This window comes from Neophocaena asiaeorientalis, unplaced genomic scaffold (assembly GCF_003031525.2).
Source record: "Neophocaena asiaeorientalis asiaeorientalis breed wild unplaced genomic scaffold, Neophocaena_asiaeorientalis_V1.1 scaffold327, whole genome shotgun sequence".
NCBI classification, from domain to species: domain Eukaryota; kingdom Metazoa; phylum Chordata; class Mammalia; order Artiodactyla; family Phocoenidae; genus Neophocaena; species Neophocaena asiaeorientalis.
The window spans coordinates 3,910,978-3,932,331 of NW_020174560.1; the positions used below are offsets into that span (position 1 = coordinate 3,910,978).

At 40.0% G+C, this 21,354-nt stretch overlaps 1 protein-coding gene and 1 long non-coding RNA gene across 4 annotated transcripts; one reads left to right on the top strand and one right to left on the bottom strand.

Annotated features, from left to right (window-relative positions):
* Nucleotides 1-4,235: 4,235 nt before the first annotated feature.
* SRSF1 (serine and arginine rich splicing factor 1) lies at nucleotides 4,236-8,021 on the bottom strand. 3 transcript variants are annotated; one of them, XR_003004871.1, is made up of 5 exons: nucleotides 7,708-8,021; nucleotides 7,105-7,289; nucleotides 6,567-6,739; nucleotides 5,687-5,805; nucleotides 4,236-4,769 (listed from the first exon to the last, which is right to left on the bottom strand). XR_003004871.1 is itself a non-coding variant. In XM_024757566.1 (4 exons), exons 1-4 carry the CDS (start codon nucleotides 7,899-7,901, stop codon nucleotides 5,767-5,769), a joined length of 591 nt encoding a protein of 196 aa, XP_024613334.1. In that variant the 5' UTR covers nucleotides 7,902-8,021; the 3' UTR covers nucleotides 4,236-5,766. The 3 variants fall into 3 exon arrangements, 2 of the variants coding, with proteins under 2 accessions (XP_024613334.1, XP_024613333.1); XM_024757566.1 differs by having other exon boundaries at nucleotides 4,236-5,805; XM_024757565.1 differs by having other exon boundaries at nucleotides 4,236-6,367.
* Nucleotides 8,022-8,368: 347 nt separating this feature from the next.
* LOC112408050 (uncharacterized) lies at nucleotides 8,369-13,154 on the top strand. The gene is made up of 3 exons (XR_003004872.1): nucleotides 8,369-8,582; nucleotides 11,909-11,969; nucleotides 13,117-13,154. It is a non-coding gene; the product is annotated as an uncharacterized LOC112408050 (long non-coding RNA).
* Nucleotides 13,155-21,354: the final 8,200 nt, after the last annotated feature.

Sequence of the window (21,354 nt, forward strand, 5' to 3'; positions counted from 1 at the left end):
GATCACAAGATACTCTGCCTACTGAAACAAGGCCTGCAGAACAGAAAAATAAGGCTAACCAACCTGATGAATAAACAGGGTTTTAAGGCACACTAACAATCATTGGAAGTCTCAGTAATGCCAAGAAATAAAGATTAATTTCACTCCCCAAAGTGTTTCACACCATAAAAACAAATGATAAAGGCTTCTGAAAGCATACTGCATTTTTACATTATATGACCAATTTTGGGGCTAGATTTGGGGGGGGGGGCACACGCACATCTACTCCTGTACCCAATTCTTACACTCTGGCCTTACTATTCCATACCTGGAGATATACAAGGTAGGCAGAAAAACAAGCAGATTCACATCGTTTGCATTTTCTCCTAAGTCCCAGAACCCAGCTTTCTGATTTACAGATTTACTCATCAAGTACTATTCAAAACCTAAATGAAAAGGGAAAGAATTCTGCCCAACAGATGGGGAGGCAACGGTAAAGTTTCAGGAAAAAAACTTAGACCAAAAAACCCTAACTTTGGATCTGATATAGAGGAGTAATATAGTTTCCACCGTGCTGTATGGATTCTTTACCCTAGGGTATTTCCTGGTTGATTTTGTATCATAGCTCCCTCTAGCGGCTAAGTGAATTTCCCTAGCGTTTACTCAAATAGGGAATGGAATAGACCATTGTAAAAAAAAACCCCACGAAACACGAAACAACTCATTAGGCATTTGACATCCCTACAAAATTAATGTTCGTTCAAAGTATACTTGGTGAGGATGAATAAGGCATTCTAGAAAAGCTCTCAGTTTCTACTATCTTCACATTGGTAATTCTATTAATAATTGTAAAAGGAGTTAAAGATACTTTAACCTGATGGTTGAATGTTAGAACTTTTTCTAAGAGATGAAGATGAAACACCCAGGATCTACTTAACTGTAAATGTTTGTTCTGTTTGTGTTTTGCATACCTACCTAACCGGGAACGTCCTTATGCAAAGGTATGCTTGATTTTTCTCTCCCATAACCCAGTGAGGCATCTATTTTGAAATGTTTATTATGAGGTTACTTCTGCCTAAATTAACTTGAATTTGACAGAGACTACAGAAGCACCAAGCGACTTTTGTAATAAAAAAAAATCCTTCTCTCCTTCCATCCCTACAAAATCACAACCACATTCAAGGTTGTCGGGTATAGCTTTCAAAGTTAGCAAGAAGCACCGCCCCCTACCCCCCAAGTTCTCAACCACAAGAATAAGCTGGTTGAAGTATACCGTTAACTTCTTGGATCTATATTCAAAGCAAAAGTTTTTGCCAGAATTACTATTTATTCAATAGACAATCACGAGAGACACAATGAACAGATGTTTCCTTATAATCTCTTTACTTCATGCCAATCCCACCTTTTCCTATAGGATCATATCAATGTTCCTGTAAAAAAAAAAAGTACTAGAAAAAATTACCCCCAAATAGAGTATTCCACCATATAGGATGGGATGGCAGGATATTTCCTTCAATGGAGTACAACTGATGAGTCCACCATAGCAACAGAACATAAAGAAATGTGAGTCATACCTTTTCTTGTGGCTGCTTCAGTCTAAAAAGACGGGAAACTTACAGCTCAATCAATAGAGGATCCACAGTAACCGGTTTGTTTTCATTCACATGCTCAAAACTACACAGAAGCTTTCGCTCTGTGTATCCTGTAACAGTTCTACAATCCCTTATCCGGAACTCTCTGGGGCAGATGTATTTGAAATTCAGAGCTTTTTGCACTTTATAAAGTGCATATATATACCATATATCATATATAGACCCTTTATCACGTAACACTCTCAGCAAAACCTATGGCAACTGACACATCAATATTTCTGCCGGAAGACAATTCAGTCACAGTTAAGTGCAAAACAAAGGCATCGATTTTGGTCACATTTTATATTCAATTTGCTCCACAACAAAGAACTTTGTTTTTGGAGTTTTGGGATAAGAGATTGTGAACCTGTTTTCTGCCTTTGCATTCTTCATACCATGACAGAAATAAGCTAAACCAAAGGATGGTTATAACAGAACTTCAGTCTAATGGAGTTTCTTTCCTTTTAATACTATTTATGGTAAATACAGACATATAACTTGTTTGCAATTTCATCATAACTTCATGTACAATAAGCAAAAACACACACAAGAAATTCATCTTCACAGAAACTTGAAAAAAAGAACACCAGCCCTAATGAGCAAATATATTTCAAAGACAAAACTGAGAAAGTTAAAATTCTAGAATCATATGGAACTTAAGCACTATGCGTGGATACACGAATAATGGAATATATTATTAAACTATAAAATTTAGGGGAAAAAACATTTTAAATGCGGGAAATCTGTCCATATTCCAAAGAGTATCTTTTTTAAATTAATAAAATTCAGATCCCAAACAATTAGGAATCAGAAAATGGGTTTCTTACCTTTTGTTTCCAGAAGGATGTGGGCTGAACAGCAAGGTGGGTTACTCAATCTGACGTTATGAAAAATAATTGCTTCTTAGAGACTTAAGTTTTTCCTTGGTTAGAAAATAATAAACTAATTATAGGCTCCCTACAATATCTAAGGGGACATAAATAGGGAGAAAAGGGGAAAATCCAAGACAGCTTTTTTAGTTCCAAAAGGGTGTGACTTTCTTCTAATAGCTGCTAATCTAGGTAGAGATTTAAGGTCCATTTCCTAAGACTGAAAAACAGCAAGTCTGCCTCTCCCCTTACAGCTTTTAGCTGTCTGGTCTTACTGAACTGGAAAACCTGCATCCTTCTACCTTTCATACAGTTAAGTCCTCTCTAATCTTAAATAGCCTATATACCAGGGAAGTAATATTTTCTACCTCACTTCAGTCAGGGGTTGGAACTACTTGTAGTAGAGCACATCTTTCAGCGTAGCTTAAAAGCAATTTAAGTGATGGCAACTTAACTTTGCCAACTTTGAGCGATGACAATTTTCATTTTGGTCCTGTTTCCAAAATATTCAATGAATGCAAATGAACCCAGGCTTGCTTAAGTCTAGCTCATGTTAATCTTTCCAAAATTAGCCATTAAAAAATACCAATTGTATATTCTACAGATGAAACAGAACTTGTTTTACGTGCCTGTCTGCTCTTGAACAGTTGTTTTGAATTCTCACATAACTAGAGTTACTCCCTTAATGAATCTATACCAAGTGTTTTGCTTAAATACTTAAAATGGAATCCTGATTTTGAACTTCCTCCTGACATTCCAAAATCCCTCCTCTTCCTCTTGACATTCCATAAGGTTCACTTAAATGTACTCGTTGGGTGACCTTATGCAAATCCCTTTGGGCCCATTTTCTCTACTACCAAAATTTCTAGTGTTTCCTAGGTTTGAAATTACGTCAATTGAACAGCAATCTTAAAATTCTGCTTCCAAGTATAATTAACACCCAAGGGAAATGTTACGACTTAGCTACCTTCTGGGTGTAGAAAAAGAATGGTTTGATGGTTGTGACTAGCTATCAGGAAATAAGAAGATTAGGAATTCTAAGTAAAAACCCCTCCCCAACTCTAAATTGAAAACTTAGCACCAAGGGGCTATCAGGTAAAGATACAAAAACCAGTAGACTACAAGATGTAATCACTGCTTTGGTATGTTCTGGATACAGAATAACTTTATGGTTGAGAAGACTTCCAAGGCAAAATTCTAAAGAATGCCCAGCTTTTTATTAGCAATGATTTACTCAAATAAGCAGTTAATCTTCTAGTGTGCTATTCACACTTCGAACAGAAAATGTAATTTACGTTAAGAATCCTAATCTGTGCTGAATTTAAAACTTACCAATTTTTTAGATGAGTTTAGTTTTATTGAGAAACTCAAAGGCTAACACCAACATTAATTTACTAGTCCTCACCCAATTTTGCACAAAACCCTATGCTGTCTAGATGATCACCCAAAATAAGCAGCATCTATAAGCTTTTCAACATTTTTAAATCAAAGCTCTGAAACTTATCCTTCAGAGACTAGATCACCCCCTCACTTACCATATTACATACACAATTGCCTTATTCTCATTTTTTATCTTCCCCTGAAGACTTTTTACAACAATTAACAGATGGCTAATAGCATTTATTAGAAAAGTCCTTTCAAGAACCTTTAATTTACTAACACATAAACACAAGAATCGGAATCTTATCAATTTAAAGTATTAACTGAGACTAGTCAACCAGTAAAAATTCTTACAAGAGGAAAAAGGACAACCATGCAGTTTTTTTAAAAAAATGTTTATTTTTTCAAAGAAAAACGGCAATAGCCAATTGGAAACCTACTTAGTCTTCAACTCCAATTTTGTTTTCTTTAAATTTAGAAGTGACTTACTGTTTTACTATTTTAAACAAACCCCCCCTTTCCCCTTTAAATGTTTACCATCTACTCGTGCTGAATCCTTCCAAGGAGATTGCTCCAGCGTATATCTCCAGGTCCTCGCTTTGCTCCTTTTACCAAAAAATGCAAAACACAATTCCATCGTGCATCTTAAGGGCTCCAATCGTCAAAAATAGGAAAAAAAAAAAATCTTTGGAATAGCCAATTAAGTTGAATAAAAAAAAAAAAAAAAAAAAAAAAAAATCCACACGAATGCGGTTTGGTTGGGGCAGGAATCCACTCCTATGTTCCTGGTAATCTGATCCCGCTCCATGAATCCTTGTAATTCATCCTCCCTATCCTATCCACATTATGATTTGAATCCAATGATCCAGCTCCAAGGATTGGGATCCAGTGAGCCCTCTCCAATCCAAACCTTTATAACCAGCAAAACCAAAAAAGAGGAGGCAAAATGTTAGATACTGTAATCAAAAAAGGTTTCTGGGGAATGATGAGTTATGTCTGTCATCAGTTTAACAGATGTACATCAATAACTATCAAATTCCCCAAAACAAGTTTCTGAATGGTGTTCAGATAAATTTTAGAAACTTAATCATCATAGAGACTAATTGGAAGAAGCATTTTATATTTACAGTTCAACTGATAATGCCAACACTTGTTACTGTACAGCGTATTACAGGTTTTGTGGTTGCAAAAAGTCATGTAGTTGAGTTTACTGGTATTGCTACCCACCTAAGTCTAAACTAAATCTAATGCTCCCATCTGTAATTTAATTTGTAAATTAAAGTGTTTTAAACATATGAGTCAATTATGAATATTAGTTTAAAGGGGAAGGTGAGACTTAAAAGTATTCCCAACTAGATTATCTACACCAATACGTTGGAACTCTATATTTTGCTTTCATTTTGTCTTAAAAAAAAAATGAAGTAGCAACGCTATATCAGTCACACAGAGGACATGCAGATTTAGCAGTATTGATATTATACTCTATCCGGTTGGAATTAAAGACACCCTGTACCCACATGTACACCAACAGCAGGTCACACATTAACAGTTGTAACTAAGCATTGTGACAAATTAGCCAGTTCTTCCCACATTAGTCCCTATTAAAACAAAAAAGGGTAGGGAGCAAAATAAATTGTTACAAAATGGGCAACGTAATTTTGCCACAATTGCCAAGGTTTAAAGAGCAAAGCAATTGTAGCTAAAGGTAACTGCATAAGATGTTTGCAAGTGTTTTAAGGTAGATGTACAATCATTTTAAACCCTTGCCTTTTAGTATAAGGTCAATACTGCCAATTTCATCTGTGACAATAGCACTTGGAGTCATACCATTGCCTCCATTATTGATCTGATCCTCCTCAATCCTCCTTTTGACAATCCTAAAATGATTGAAATGTGCTCCACAATCCTTAATCCAAAGCATTCTTAATCCATCTCTTCAGATATGTCTACAGAAAGACACATGAAAAGCAAGATAAACATAAGAACTTCCCCAGGTAAGATAACCACAAACACCCCCAACAACCCAGTTCACACAAACCAGAGCAGAATAGACATTTACATAATATCACAGTCTGAAGAGCATGGAGAGTTAACTAAATTTAAACAATCCTGTCTATGACATCACTTAAAATACAATTTATCAGACATGAGGGGAATGTAGATGTTAGGAGCAAGGGGATATTACACAAGAATGCAATTCAACACTTTAGCCCATTCTGAACAAAACAGTTTGAATTAAAAAATGAAAAGATTGTACTGAATAAAGGAAAACTGTATACAACATGGGTTCTACAAAAAGTGTCACCAATCATCTTATGTACGAGAGCGAGATCTGCTATGACGGGGAGAATAGCGTGGTGATCCTCTGCTTCTCCTTGGGGAATAACTGCGACTCCTGCTGTTGCTTCTGCTACGGCTTCTGCTACGACTACGGCTTCGAGATCGAGATCTTCCATAACTTGGACTTCTGGGCCCATCAACTTTAACCCGGATGTAGGCAGTTTCTCCCTATTGAATAGACAGAACTTTCGATTGAAAGATCTAAGCTTTCACCTGTCTTCAGGCATGCTGAATTCAATGTAACTTAAACCAGAGGCACTTTACTGGGTTTACTCGGACACCCTTGCCTGAATCTTACCTTCAAATTCCACTGTTAAGACCACTGTATCCAATTCTGGCCAAAGAAAAGAATAAGTGTATAACCTACCTCATGAGATCTAAACTTAGTGTTATCCAGTTTTCGAACTGCATAGGTCATATCTTCTTTCCGTACAAACTCCACGACACCAGTGCCATCTCGGTAAACATCAGCATAACATACATCACCTGCTTCACGCATGTGATCCTTCAAATCCTGCCAGCTTCCACTTGGAGGCAGTCCTGAAAAAGTTATTTTTTTCAAAACCAATTATCCTAAAGTTCACATTAAACTTAAAATTTACATTAGAACAAAGATTACTTTAAGATTAACAATTATTTTTAACATCCTAGGTTAAGGAGCTGTTAAGATTCTGGAATCAAGAGCCCAACATTATTCGCAAAGTAAGGATCTTCATATTCTAGGTACTGCAACCTAATTTGACAAATCTCAAATACAGCAATCCCTGTTTACTAAGTTCACCCACAGGACTAAAATAATTTAAGACCTGGCATGAAAACTTGCATTTGTCAAACTGGTCACGCAAGGAAAACTTTAAAATGGTTTCTGCCCCCTTTCATCAACTCGCACGGAACGGTCAACTCACCAGAGACAACCACTCTGTTTTCAGAACGCCTGGACGGGGGGCCATAGCGGCCTCGGGGAGCCCCGCCACCTCCACCCCCGCCGCCGCCTCGGCCTGTACCACGGCCGCTTCGAGGAAACTCCACCCGCAGACGGTATCCATCGTAATCATAGCCGTCGCGACCGTACACCGCGTCTTCCGCATCCCTGCGTGATCACAGAAGAGCAAAGGGGTAAGGAAAAGGACCGGGAGGGGCGGCTAACTCGGTCGGAGAGCTAGCGGCCCCCCGCACATGCGCACCTGGGGTGGAAGAGCCCACATGCGCTGCATAATAGGAATGGCCCCTCCCCCACCCAGAAGCACGCCAGGCTGCCGACCACTACGGCAGCCCTCGGCGCCTCAGTTTCCCGCTCCGAGCCTGCGAGTCGGCTCTGGGGACGTCCGGAGGGCCCAGCCACAAGAGAAGCCTCGACGACTCGGCTCCTCAACTCCACTCCTGCATGGGCGATTCGTCTTGCTCCCAACCTCAGAGCCCACCTCCCCATTCTCTATGTGAAGGCCTTGGAGCCTTCCCCAACTACTCCAACCTATTTCCTCAAGGCAGCAAGACCCTGACCGCCTCACCGCGGGTCCTCGAACTCAACGAAGGCGAAGGGCGGTCCTCCGCGGCGGTTCTTCAGATCGATGTCGCGGATAGCACCGTATTTGTAGAACACGTCCTCAGTGTCCTTGGTTCTGATGTCTGGAGGTAAGTTCCCCACGTAGATGCGGCAGTCGTTGTTCCCTGCCGGCCCACGAATCACACCACCTCCCGACATGGCGGCGACGAAAGGCGCGGACTCGAGAACAGGTCTTCCCACCAAGCCTAGCGAACAGCAGAGCGAGCCCACAGCTACACCACGTCTCCCGCGGCCCCTCCAAAATGGCGCCTTTATCAGCTCGGCGCACGGATATGGGGGGGAGGGAGGAAGAGAAGCGGGAGGAAGCAGCTATTCGATCTCACTACGCACGCGCAGAAGCGTAACGGGTGCTGCGAAAGGGACGCTGGCGCACGCGCGACGTCACCCTCCGCGCGAAGGGAAAAAAAGTTCCCGCGTTCCCGATTTTGTGGAGAGGTTCGCGAATGAAGTGACCGGCTGAGTGGTAAAGATTAAATACAGAGCCCTCATAAAAGGGGTTATTAATCTCTGTCGAGTCCTAAAGAATAATCAGTTTCCCCAGGAATGGGTCTCTTAAAGCAACGGCGCCCTGAAAGGATTTGGTGAAACCTAGCCGAGAGCTTTGTCCCACCATGCTCTGCGGTGTTAACGGCCTTTGGCGGGAAAGACTCACGGGGGCGGAGCCTAAGGGGGCGGGACCGGGCGGTTGCTCCGGAAACGGGGGCGTCCTAGGAGAGTGCGCCTAGTTCAGGAGTTGCGTTGCCTGTGATTCAATGCAGAGCCAAGCCGTGACTTTGTCTTTCCGCCGCATCTCCTGCGAACTGGCCGTGGGCTGCTTACGTAAGTGTCTCATGGAGGGGAACCCAGCTTAGATTCCCTAGTAAATAGACTACACTAAAGTACCGTTCCACCTTTGGTTCAGAACCGAGCTTTGTATATAGCTCAGTTAAACACTCCTTGTGCTAGTGGCGGTGATTCGTGCTCTGACCAGTCATTGGTGGTACCTGCCACCCAGGACCCAGACCTCTGCTTCTCTCTTCAACAGCCTATCGCTAGGCCCAACGCAGCGGAAAGGTCCAGTGAAGGTTGCAGAATGAATTGTGCCTGTTATTTCTCCAGCTGCTTTCACAGAATGAGAAAAAGCGCTCCTGTCTCTGTGTATTGCAGAATCCTGAAGTTCCTTCCTTTTTTTTGAAGTCATTACCAGGCCTCTCAAGTAATATGAATGAGCACAATGAATGTGTACTACTGTGACCACTGGAGACCACAGTTGCTGCTCAGGACTGATCCTGGTAGCATGCTGGTCCAGGGAGATAAGAACTTTTAACATTTTTTCCTCAGTGACATCTGAAATCTAGATTTTTATATGAAATGCTGGGGTTTTTAAATATTAGTGGTGAATTCAAATTAAAAAAAACAACAACAACCCTGCAGTTATCAATATGCTAAAACAGATCTGCACCCTAAGTGTAAGGATGATTTTTTTCATATTATGTATTTATTTGCAACTCCCTATCCCCAGGCATGTGAGGCAGTTTACAGAGATACCATAAAACATTACTAAAACTGGATGGATAAGTCATGGGGAAAATAAGGGAGGAGGATTAAAGTGAAGGCATCGATAAGATTAGTACACAAAATGCCTGCAGTAATAATTTGGTGAGCTCCTAGAGATGGACTGCAAATTTGCCTGTGGCCATCCCGGAAGTCACAGTAAAGAAAGGAACACAGTATGTTCAAAATCCAAAGTGCCTTTGAAATTTAAAAAAATAGATTGTTTAGCAGAAGGGCATGTTTTCAGTTCTGAAAGTTGACTGAATGTATTTTACAAATGTTTCTAGTAATCCCAAAATACAAATTTAATTTGCTCCTCAACAGATCCATAGAGGATCTTTGGTAGTCCTTGAAATCTCTTTGGTGGTTTCCAAAATTATGAGTATATGTGCATGTACTTTTTTGTCTGTCCTTTAGCTCAGGAGTCCCCAACCCCTGCGCTGAGGACCGATACTTTTCTTGACCAGGCCGCACAGCAGGAGATGAACGGCAGGCGAGTGAGCAAAGCTTCATCTGCCGCTTCCCACCGCTCCCCATTGCTCGCATTACCGCCTGAACCTTCCCACGCGACCCCCCATCCGCGGAAAAATTCTCTTCCACGAAACTGGTCCCTGGTGCCAAAAAGGTTGGGGACCGCTGCTTTAGCTCATCCTTCAATGACATATTTTTAAACTGAGCTTTCAATTTAAGGAGAGAAGACCCTGGGAATTTCCTGGAGGTCCAGTGGTTAGGACTTCTTCCTTCCACTGCAGGGAGCATGGGTTCCATCATTCCATCCCTGGTCAGGGAATCCCACATGCGCAGTGCGGCCAAAAGAAAAAAAAAAGAGAAGACCCTGATAATTTTTCAGTGAGAAGCTGACCAAAAGGGACACTATTTCAACAGATTTATTCAGTTTCTAGCACTATCCTACTTGGTTAGCAGCAGAAGAGATGAGAGTTTTTAAAGAATTCCAGGCACATCATGTATTGGTTCTTACATTCAGTATTCATTTACTGAGCACATCATGTATTGGTTCTTACATGCAGTATCCATTTACTGAGCACATTTTCTGTCTAATTTTATCCATCCATTTATGATTATTCAGATTCATCTTCGGTTGATTAATGTTAAGTCAGTAATAACTGAAGTGATTTAAACATAGGTGCTTTTGATTTCAAGGCATTTTCTTTCAAAAAATTAAAACACCAAATCATATTGTACATCTGTTAATTGGAGTAAATGGCTGTTTAAAGAATTATAATAAAAATATGGCAGATATCCTTTATTTGCTAACAATGCTATCTTTTTTGGCAATTTTATCTTATACTATGAGCCCTATATAAGTGTTAGCTATTAGTAGCAGTAGTAGTAATGGTATTATATGTTAATGCGGCTGTCAAGTATGTTAGAAATAATTTCAATAAAAATTTTTTTATTTGAAATTTTGAGAGTATGACTGTTTTTTCCCCCTTTATTGTTTTAAAAGTTAGATTAGCTGAAAACTCTCAGAATTACTTTTCTAAATTTGCTTGCGGAGTTGAGTAGTTGCAACATAGAATACATGGCCCACAAGCCTAAAATACCTGGCCCTTTACAGAAAAAGTTTGCCAACCTCTGGCCGAGAGGGAAAAACCTGCTTTTGTAATTTTTGCCTAAACCTAATTTATAAGTTCAGCTTTGTCATGTTCTTTCTCTAGTAGGTGTTTTGATGGGTAATATATTGTTAATAGTTGTAAACATAAATAGTACACTTCTTCCAGTGATACTTTGCTTACACATGCTCCAGCAGCCATTACTATAGTGTAATGCTAAGGTAACCTGCCAGCCTGCCCAGCCCAGGGGGAAGGTGCTGCTCTGTTCCAACCGGTTGCATTTTTTTGTCGTCTCGTTGACTCAAAATTGCTCGTCGTAAGAGTGCAGGTTTCTGTAATTGTTCTTGCATTGACGCGATGTCGTATGCAAAGAGTCCATACGGGTTCTGTTCTAAGTATCTGTTAATGTCCACTCACTGTGGAATTTGTAGATAAATTTCCAAAATTTGCAGATTGTGTTCCACAGTTCTGGGAGCCCAGCAGCTTTCAGGCTGGTGCTAGTACCACCACTCGCCCCAGAGGACTACTAGATGTGGATACCTGTGTAGTCTACAGTCTAGACCCATGCCCATGGGATCCTTCCTTGTCTGGCTCCCACCTGCCTCCATGTGGTCAGGAGCTCACCAGCTGCAATTCCTTCCAAGTTAATTTCTACGTTTTGTAGTATCCAGACTCCAGGGGAGGAAGAGTTCTTTCCCTTAATTTAGAGTCTCCATTTCCTGTCTTGGGATCTATCTTTATATAAGACAATTGAGAATGAGAATATTTGCTTCTAAAGGAATTCCCTCTCTTTTCTGCAGGAATATAACCTCTCCCTCTGCCTCCTTATGGGCCAACATTGATATATTTTCCAAAGTCTGGATTGTTTGCAATTAATACCACATGTAGGACCTTCTCACTGCATAGTCAAGGTTGAACCTCATCAGCCAAACATGGTCCAGTACATTTTTCTTTTTCCAGTTTCAGTTCTTCTAGTTAGTGATGAAAAACAAGTTTGAACATCCTTTATGTGGTCTCCTGGATCTGTTTCTGTTATAGTGCGAGACAGCTTAAACAGGAACACACATCCCCGCAAAAACATATCTACATCCATATAGAGGTAAGTATTTCTGTCTATACATTCCTAATCCCCCATAATAATTTTGCAGTGGTATAGCATGTGTTTGCCAGAAACAATGATTTACATGCCCAAGTACTGATAATATATTCAGCTTCTCAGTCTAAAATATCTGCGGTCAGAAAGGAGCTTTCTTTATAATTTTTCCCAAGGTAAGTGGGTGTTATTTTATATTTGTGCAACTGGAGAGCCCCATTGGGTAGGCTTCCTAACACAAAAGAAAAGAAACAGTCTAAAGGATTATTCATATCTTCTACCTTTATAGATACAGTAACTGCTTATCACCTTAAAATGTGTTTTCCTAGCTTCAACTAAATCCAGGTTTTAAAAAAAACTATAGATATTTCTGTTAATGTTTTATCAAGTCACAATTCTAGAACGTTTCTTATAAATTCTTAGTTTGCAAGTAAATATATAAATATTTGGGACTCTAGTTACAGTTCCCACCTGACAATGTACTTTTTTTTTTTAATTTATTTTATTTATTTATTTTTGGCTGCATTGGGTCTTCGTGGCTGCGTGCGGGCTTTCTCTAGTTGTGGAGAGCGGGGGCTACACTTAGTTGCAGTGCCCAGGTTTCTCTCATTGCAGTGGCTTCTCTTGCCGAGCATGGGCTCTAAAGTACAGGCCCAGTAGTGTGGCACACGGGCTTAGTTGCTCCGCAGCACGTGGGCTTCTCCCGAAGCAGGGCTTGAACCCTGTACCCCTGCACTGGTAGGTGGATTCTTAACCACTGCGCCACCAGGGAAGCCCACTGACAGTGTACTCTTAAAGTTCTCTAATTGCCCTTAAGAGAATATATTGTCTCTCCCCAGTCAAGGAGACTGTCTCTCAACCTCTGTGACTTTGAAATTCCACCAAAAATAGCCCCCTTTTGATATGAGCTGTATAAGGAAGGCTAGACCAAGCTATTTGCCCCCTGCCTCCAAGATGACTTGTAATTTGGTGTCCTTCAAACTGATATTCTTTAGTTTCTCAACTATGATTTAAATAGATTTAAAAGATTTTCTCAATTTAAAAAAGGAGCAACAAAAAAGAATATATTTCTTTAGACGTTTATGCACCAAATCGTATGCAACTATTTGAATGCCAAAGCCATGCCCCGACCGACTCATGGTCTTTCCTGCAGAGCTTCAAGCACTTTCGAGCCTTTGTCTTAAGTAAAAGTAAGTACTTGTTCGGGGATGGTATAAAGTAATAGAGACTCTCACTAAGCATGATTTGCGCTGTACCATGTTATTAAAGTGGTTTTCAAAGTTTATGACACTGTATTTAAAGACACCTATACCAACAAACTTCTGTTAGGTAATGCTTCAGTAATAAAACAATCCCCCATATCTCAGTGGCTTAGCAAAATAGCCAAGGTTTACTTCTTGCTTATGTTACTTCTTGGCAACTAGGGGTAGGCAGAGGCACTTCTCTGCGTATATTATTCTGGAATCCGGAAATCTGGTATGGGTATGGTGGAAAGATGTGCTCTGAACAAGATGGGTTTTTGTTTAAATCTCCTATACCATTTACGTAACCTGTGTGATCTTGCATAACTCAACTTACTTAAGACTCTGTTTCTTCATCTATAAAATGGGGGGTAATCATAATACTTCTGGGGTTGTGAAGATTAAATGAAATAACATGTGGAAATCAACTAGTGGTACAGTGCTCTTCACACAGGTTTTCAATAATTAATAGTCGTTCTTATTCAGGCTGTAAACACCTATGTGCTTGGATTTTCAATGTTTTTGGCTCAGGTATTGGCATTTTACTCCTCTTTGGAAGAAGAAAGAAGTGAAACTCAAGTGAGTCTGTCTTGTGACTAATTTGATGTTGCGGATAGACAGCTTAGTAGAAAAGAAGGTTGGAGGTCTTGCCTAAATTGATTTTGTTTGTTTTTGTTTTTGAAAGGGAAGATATGACCTATGCTGAAAAGAAGTTGAGAAATCCTCTCCATGTATCACATAGAGAAACAAAAGTGCCCCTGGCCACACAGAATGCAGCCTCTAGTGCTATCCAAACATGTAACTATTGGAAATGTGATGCAGCTCTTTTGTCTTTCCATGTTTCTGAAGGATGTCTCCCTTGTGGAAAAGCTGACTGGCTGATTAAAAACCTCCTGATCAATGTAATGCTTCTTTTTGTTGCTCAGGGTTTATCTATGTGTTTTTTTTTTTTTTTTTTTTTTTTGCGGTACACGGGCGTTTCGGTGTTGTGGCCTTTCCCGTTGCGGAGCACAGGCTCCGGACACGCAGGCTCAGCGGCCATGGCTCACGGGCCCAGCCGCTCCGCGGCATGCGGGATGCGGGATCCTCCCAGACCGGGGCACGAACCCGTGTCCCCTGCATCGGCAGGCGGACTCTCAACCACTGCGCCACCAGGGAAGCCCTATGTGTTCTTTTTTTAACCAACAAGTTGGAAATGCATCTCAGGTTCCCCCTTGCTAATCTGGTGTGCTGAGCAGGAGCCTGTTCTTAGAAAAGTACAGACTTTGGAGCTAAAGAGATCTGAATTTGAATCCTGACACCTCTACTTACTAGTTGTATTACCTGGGACATCTTTTATTCATTGATTCGTCTATTTGTGTTTCCATTCTCATTCAGAACGTTTCTCGAGCACTCTCACTAGGCCATGGGTACAAACATAAAACCACGTGACCCTGCCGAGGACAATTTGTCCTCGGTCTACCCCAGTAGCCTACAAACTTTCCTGACCACTCACACCGTGAATAAAACATTTTTGAGCACAAGTCCTTCATATATGTACATTTTAATGTATTGTGTATGTGACTTCTACACAATCGGGCACATAATAAGACATTTGATTTTAAAATGTATGATTTTAAACATACCACCTGGGTGAATACACTCAATTTTAGGGGCTACTGGCCTAGTGGTAAGCTTATCTGAACCTCACTTTCTTCATCATTAAAATTGTGATGATAAAATCTGTTTCATGGTATTGTTGCTCATTCATTCACTTAAATTTCACTGAACACTCTCCAGTACTAGATTCTGTCGGAGGGACTGGAGATAGAGTGTTAACTGTCCATTGTGTTTTTTACTAAGGGGAAACTTCCATTGGGGGGGATACTATTATACTTACTTATGTTTTAATTGATATTCAATGCAGCTGGCCTTCTGTATCTGCAGTTTCCATATCTGCGCATTCAACCAACAGCGGATTGAAAATACTTGAAAAAAAAAATTCCCAGAAAGTTTCAAAAAGCAAAACTTGAATTTGCTGTATGCTAACAACTAGTTACGTAGCATTTACACTGGATTTACAACTATTTACATAGTATTTACATTGTTTTAGGTATTATAAGTGATGGAATAAGATTATTTTAAGGCAAGAAAAATTAAACATAAAATTCTCTCTCTGCCTGTTTGAGCCACTATCCCACTCCCCTTTAATATGCATTGTGCGTCTTCATTATACATTAACTAGATCCCCTTAGAAGATGCCTACTCACCAAAAAAAGCAATTTCCTCCTGGTGCCCTCAAGGTAACTACTTAGGAGATAACATTCCTGTCTCAATCCTGTAAGGTGTCACAATAACCCACTACTCACCTTGTTGGACCATGCAAACTATCAATATGTTACTTTGATGTACAACCCTTTGTCTCAAAAACTTATGTAACTGTGCCTTGACCTCCAACAGGAGGAACAGTCCTCAGAGCTTTCAGAAAGACTGTCTCCCAGGTTATAATCCTCAGGTGGCTTGAATAAAATTTTCCATTTCTCTCTTAGATTGACTATTGATTAATTTTTTGTTGACATAAGCAATCCAGAGATGATTAAAGTATATGGGAGGATGTGTTTAGATTATATGCAAATATTATGCCATTTTATATAAGGAATTGAGCATCCACAGATTTTGGTATCCACAGGGAATCCTGGAAACAATCCCCTGTGGATACTGAGGGATGACTGTATATTAAAATTCTTAAGTTTTAAACTCTAGTTTTTCTTAAACTTAAAAATCTTGATAATTATTAATCTAATCATACCTTGTATAAGGGTAAGATCCATTGTTTTTACTTATTCTATGATTAATATTCAATTAATACCTACATTTAAAAGATTAAATCCTCAAACATTTAGCATATTATATAAGTAGTTCATCAAATTTTATTAAACATTTGAAGTACACATTTAATATATCTGATTCTATCAAACACTTCGAATTCTTAACATTAGTTCTACATTAGTCAGGGTTCAATGCAGGAAACAGAAACACTCCAGGTGTTTTAAGCAGAAAGGGATTAAATACAGGAAGTTAGGTACTTACAAAATTGTTGGAAGAAATGGAGGAGTGGGCTCAAGGCGTACCTCTAGGTGTGACTCCCTGAACATTGCAGAACTGACCTCTCAAGAATTCTGCTTCCTCTGCCACAATCAGGAAAGTGGAGATCAGGGGGCCAGAACCTGAACAGTTAAGCCAAAAAAAAAAAATCTTGGCACACTGCCTAAAATGCTATTCAGGGATCACGGAGCTGCAGTAGCCACTACCACAATTGCCTCGTCACTGAATTGTGCTTTCTGCCACTGCTGCAATTGCTTCTCAACACCCAAGAGGCTGGGGACTGGACACTGGCAACTCCAAATTTTACCAGCACTACACACAGCAAAGTGTCAGGAAGATGGACCTTGCCACACTCCTGACTTCTGACTTATTTGATCATTGTTACTCGTGTATAATGTGATTCCTCTAAGTGAATTGAAACCTCCATGAGGAAAGATGTCATGATTTCTTTTTATTTTTCAGCCTGTAGCACAGGCACACAGTTTGTTCAGTAAACATACATCAATGCTTGAGTATTCAGTACTCAAGATATTTGATACTGTCATTTTGATGCCTTGGTTTTGATTGATTATTCTAATCCCCCATCTCCTGCAGCTCAACTTCCAGTGTGCCAACCATAAGCAACTGAGCATGCACAGTAAGTATTGTTGAAGAACTGGATCCCTTCCATTGGCAATTTGTCACAGACAACCATTGTAGACATTATTATGTGGTTAAAAACATCTGCTGATGAACACGGGGAAGGGGAAGGGGAAGCTGAGATAAAGTGAGAGAGTAGAATTGACATATATACACTACCAAATGTAAAATCGTTAGTGGTTAACAGCTGCATAGCTCAGGGAGATCAGCTTGGTGCTTTGTGGCCACCTAGAGGGGTGAGATAGGGAGGGTGGGAGGGAGGGGATATGAGGATATATGTATACATATAGCTGATTCACTTTGTTATACAGCAGAAACTAACATACCATCGTAAAGCAATTATACTCCAATAAAGATGTTAATAAACAAACAAACAAATAAATAAATAACCCCCCCCCAAAAAAAAAACCATCTGCTGGTAATAGATGTTTCGTAGTGGTTGTCCACAAAAGGAAGTTTCATAGTTTGTTATATTACGGCACCAGTACATCTAACTTCATTTATACCCAGATTCCTAACTGTACAAACGTGTTGGGAATGGTACCCGTATATAACGCTCATGGCCATCATGCAAATCTAATATAAAGAAAATTTTCCTAATGTAACACTACTAGCCAACCCAATGATTATAAAATTTGGGACTTCCCTAGTGGTCCAGCGGTTAAGACTCCGTGCTCCCAATGCAGGGGGCCCAGGCTCGATCCCTGGTCAGGGAACTAGATCCCGCAAGCTGCAACTAAAGACCTGGTGCAGCCAAATAAATAAATGAATATTTTTTTTAATTGTGAAATTCTATTTAGAAAATTATAAAATTCTATTTAGAAAATTAACCAAATTCTCTTCAACTTTCAGATTAAAATCACAAATATGAATCAAAACTTTTCAAACAAATCCTGATTCTAGAAGACTTCTTATTTTAAGATGGCAGAGTATAGACATTTCTGTCCCGTTCTCATCTGAAAAAATACAAGTACAGGGCTTCCCTGGTGGCGCAGTGGTTGAGAGTCCACCTGCCGATGCAGGGGACGCGGGTTCGCGCCCTGGTCTGGGAAGATCCCACATGCCGCAGAGCAGCTGGGCCCGTGAACCATAGCTGCTGAGCCTGCGCGTCCGGAGCCTGTGCTCCGCAACGGGAGAGGCCACAACAGACAGAAATGCAAACCCAGTCTTTGACGAAACTAGAAGACATCTGAGGCCTTAAATCATACAGGAAAGTAGAAAGTGCAAGTAGAAAGTACATGGGTGACCTGGCAGATTGGCAGAGTTACAGAAGGGCAAAACCGGACACCCTAAACAATAAGCTGAATTCTCACAAAACCCATGAAAGGCTCAGAAACAGGGGTTCCAGGTGTCTGGGTGGGTGAGGCTGACATAGGAGATAGACTCTCTGGAAAAGTTCAATTTGACCAAAAGCAAAAGAATTGTAGCCAGCTCTCCCTACAGTGAAGTCCTGCCCATAAATGGTGCTTTCAATTAAGTTTTTAGTGCTGGGGCTTTCCTGGTGGCGCAGTGGTTAAGAATCCGCCTGCCAATGCGGGGGACACGGGTTCAAGCCCTGGTCCGGGAAGATCCCACGTGCCACAGAGCAACTAAGCCCCTGCGCCACAACTACTGAAGCCTGCACGCCTAGAGCACGTGCTCTGCAACAAGGGAAGTCACCACACTGAGAAGCCCACGCACCGCAACGAAGAGCAGCCCCTGCTCGACACAGCTAGAGAAAGCCCGCGTGCAGCAACAAAGACCCAACACAGCCAAAAATTAAATAAATAAATAAATAAAAAGTTTTTAGTACCTTACTCCTGTATATGAATGGCCAGTCAAGGGCTGCCAGACATTTAAAGAAAATATCTAACAAGAGAGAGAGACTGAAGTGAATAAATAGGAAAAAGAGATTGGACATGTACACGTGGTGTGTATATAAAGTAATCATGGAATAAGAAAGAAGTACTCTTGAAAATTCAAGATATGGTAGTAAAAATTAAAGGAAAAACTAAACAGAGGAGTAAAAAGATAAAATCAAGGAGACCTCAAAGCATAAATAAATAAATAAATAAATGAGACCTCTCAGAAATTAGAACAGAAAAACCAATAGATGACAATAAGGAGAGAAAGGATAAGAAAATTAGAGGGTTAATTCAAGAAGTTTAAAAACTACTGGTGAGCATTCCAAAAAGGCAGAATGGTAAGAAGAATATCATCAAAGAGACATATTTCCCAGAACTAAAGGATAAGAATCTTCAAATTGATAGAGACCACCAAAATGCCCAGCACCATAAACAAAAAGAATGCCCTCGCCAAATTACATCACTGTAAAAATTTAGAATACCATAGATAAAGTATTCTAAGAGCTTCTAAAGAAAAAAAATAGATCACATACAAACCTCTCCCCCCCACCCCCAAAATCAGAATATCGTCAGATTTCTTAGTAACAACACTGGAAGCTAAAACAACAACAATAGCAATAATGGAGCAAATCCCTTGACATTTTCTGAGTGAAAATTTATTTTCAGTGTTCAACCCTATACTGAGCCAAACGCTCAATCATGAATGAAGCCAACATTTTCAGTGATGTTATCTTCCATTCACTATTTCTCAGGATGCTGCTGGGGAACTAGAAGAAAGAAGTAAACCAAGAAAAAGGAAGACATTGGATGCAGGGAACAAGAGGTTTATATATAGAGAGAGACAGAAAGGAAGTTTCCATCATGATGTCAAAGGATAGACCCAAGAGGATAATTCTGTAGCTTCTTTAGAGGACAGCTAGTCTAGATTGGAGCTGGCCAATGAAAAAGTACAGGTGTGGTGCCTCTAGCAGGGGAAAAAGTAACAAATAGATCATTGAAAAAATTGATCATGTAAAGCTTGTAATGAAACATTTCCATACTGGGGATTATTGCAAGATTTAACTCAAGTTCAAAGAAATTTAAGTACATAAAAAATGAGGATGGTATATCCATACAATGGGATATTATTCAACAATTAAAAGAAATTAGTTATAAAAAGACGTGGATGAATCTTAAATGCATGTTGCTAAGTGAAAGAAGCCAGTCTGAAAAGACTACATACTGTATATATTCCAATTATATGACATTCTGGGAAAGACAAAACTATAGAGATGGTTAACAGATTAGTGGTTGTCAGGAGCTCAGGAGGAGGGGAGTAGAATAGGTGAAACAAATGGGACTTTTTTAGGGTGGTGAAACTATTCTGTATGATACTATGTATATAAGACCTAAGACCCATAAAACTTTACAGCACAAAGAGTATAAAGTTTAATGCATACAAGTTTTTAAAAAATTTTATTGAAGTATAGTTGATTTACAATGTTGTGTTAATTTCAGCTGTACAGCAAAGTGATTGTTATACATATATATTCTTTTTCATATTCGTTTCCATTATGGTTTATCACAGGAAATTGAATATAGTTCCCTGTGCTATGCAACAGGACCTTGCTGTTTATCCATTCTGTATATACTAGTTCTCATCTGCTCATCCCAAACTCCCAATCCATCCCTCCCGCACTTCCCTTCCCCTTGGCAACCAAAAGTCTCTTCTCTATGTCTGTGAGTCTATTTCTGTTTCATTCACTTGTGTCATATTTTAGATTCCACATATAAGTGATATCACATGGTATTTGTCTTTCTCTTTCTGACCTACTTCACTTAGTATAATAATCTCTAGTCGCGTCCATGTTGCTGCAAATGGTATTATTTCATTCTTTTTAATGGCTGAGTAGTATTCCATTGTGTATATGTACCACATCTTCTTTGTCCATTCATCTGTCGATGGACATTTAGGTTGCTTCCATGTCTTGGCTATTGTAAATAGTGCTAATGTATACAAGTTTTAATTACCATTCAGGAGGTTTGGGGAACCCAGCATGAAATACAAAGTGTGATAAAAGAATCTAAATATATTGCAAATATATGAAGCAACCTCTCTGAAGCAGGTAGGGGAATAAAGAAAATGAGTGGAGTTTATAAAACTAAAGGCAAAAGGAACTGTACCTAAGCACTGTACACTAGTTAGTAAAAAACAAGTTGCTTCTGGGACTTCCCTGGTGGTCCAGTGGTAAAGAATCTGCCTTCGAATGCAGGGAACATGGGTTCAATCCCTGGTCAGGGAACTAAGATCCCACATGCCGTGGGGCAACTAAGCCCACACACCACAACTACTGAGCTCTTGGGCCTCAACTAGAGAGGCCGTGTGCCATGAACTACAGAGCCCACGTGCCCTAGAGCCTGCGCGCCACAACTGGAGAGAAGCCTGTGCACCACAACGAAGAGGCTGCATGCCACAACTAAGACCCGATGCAGCCAAAAATAAATAAATAAATAAATCTTAAAAAAAAAGTTGCTTCTCATTTTAACAAATCTGAAATCACTACGTGTGTATACTGGAATTGAACAGTTAAGTAGATGGATGGC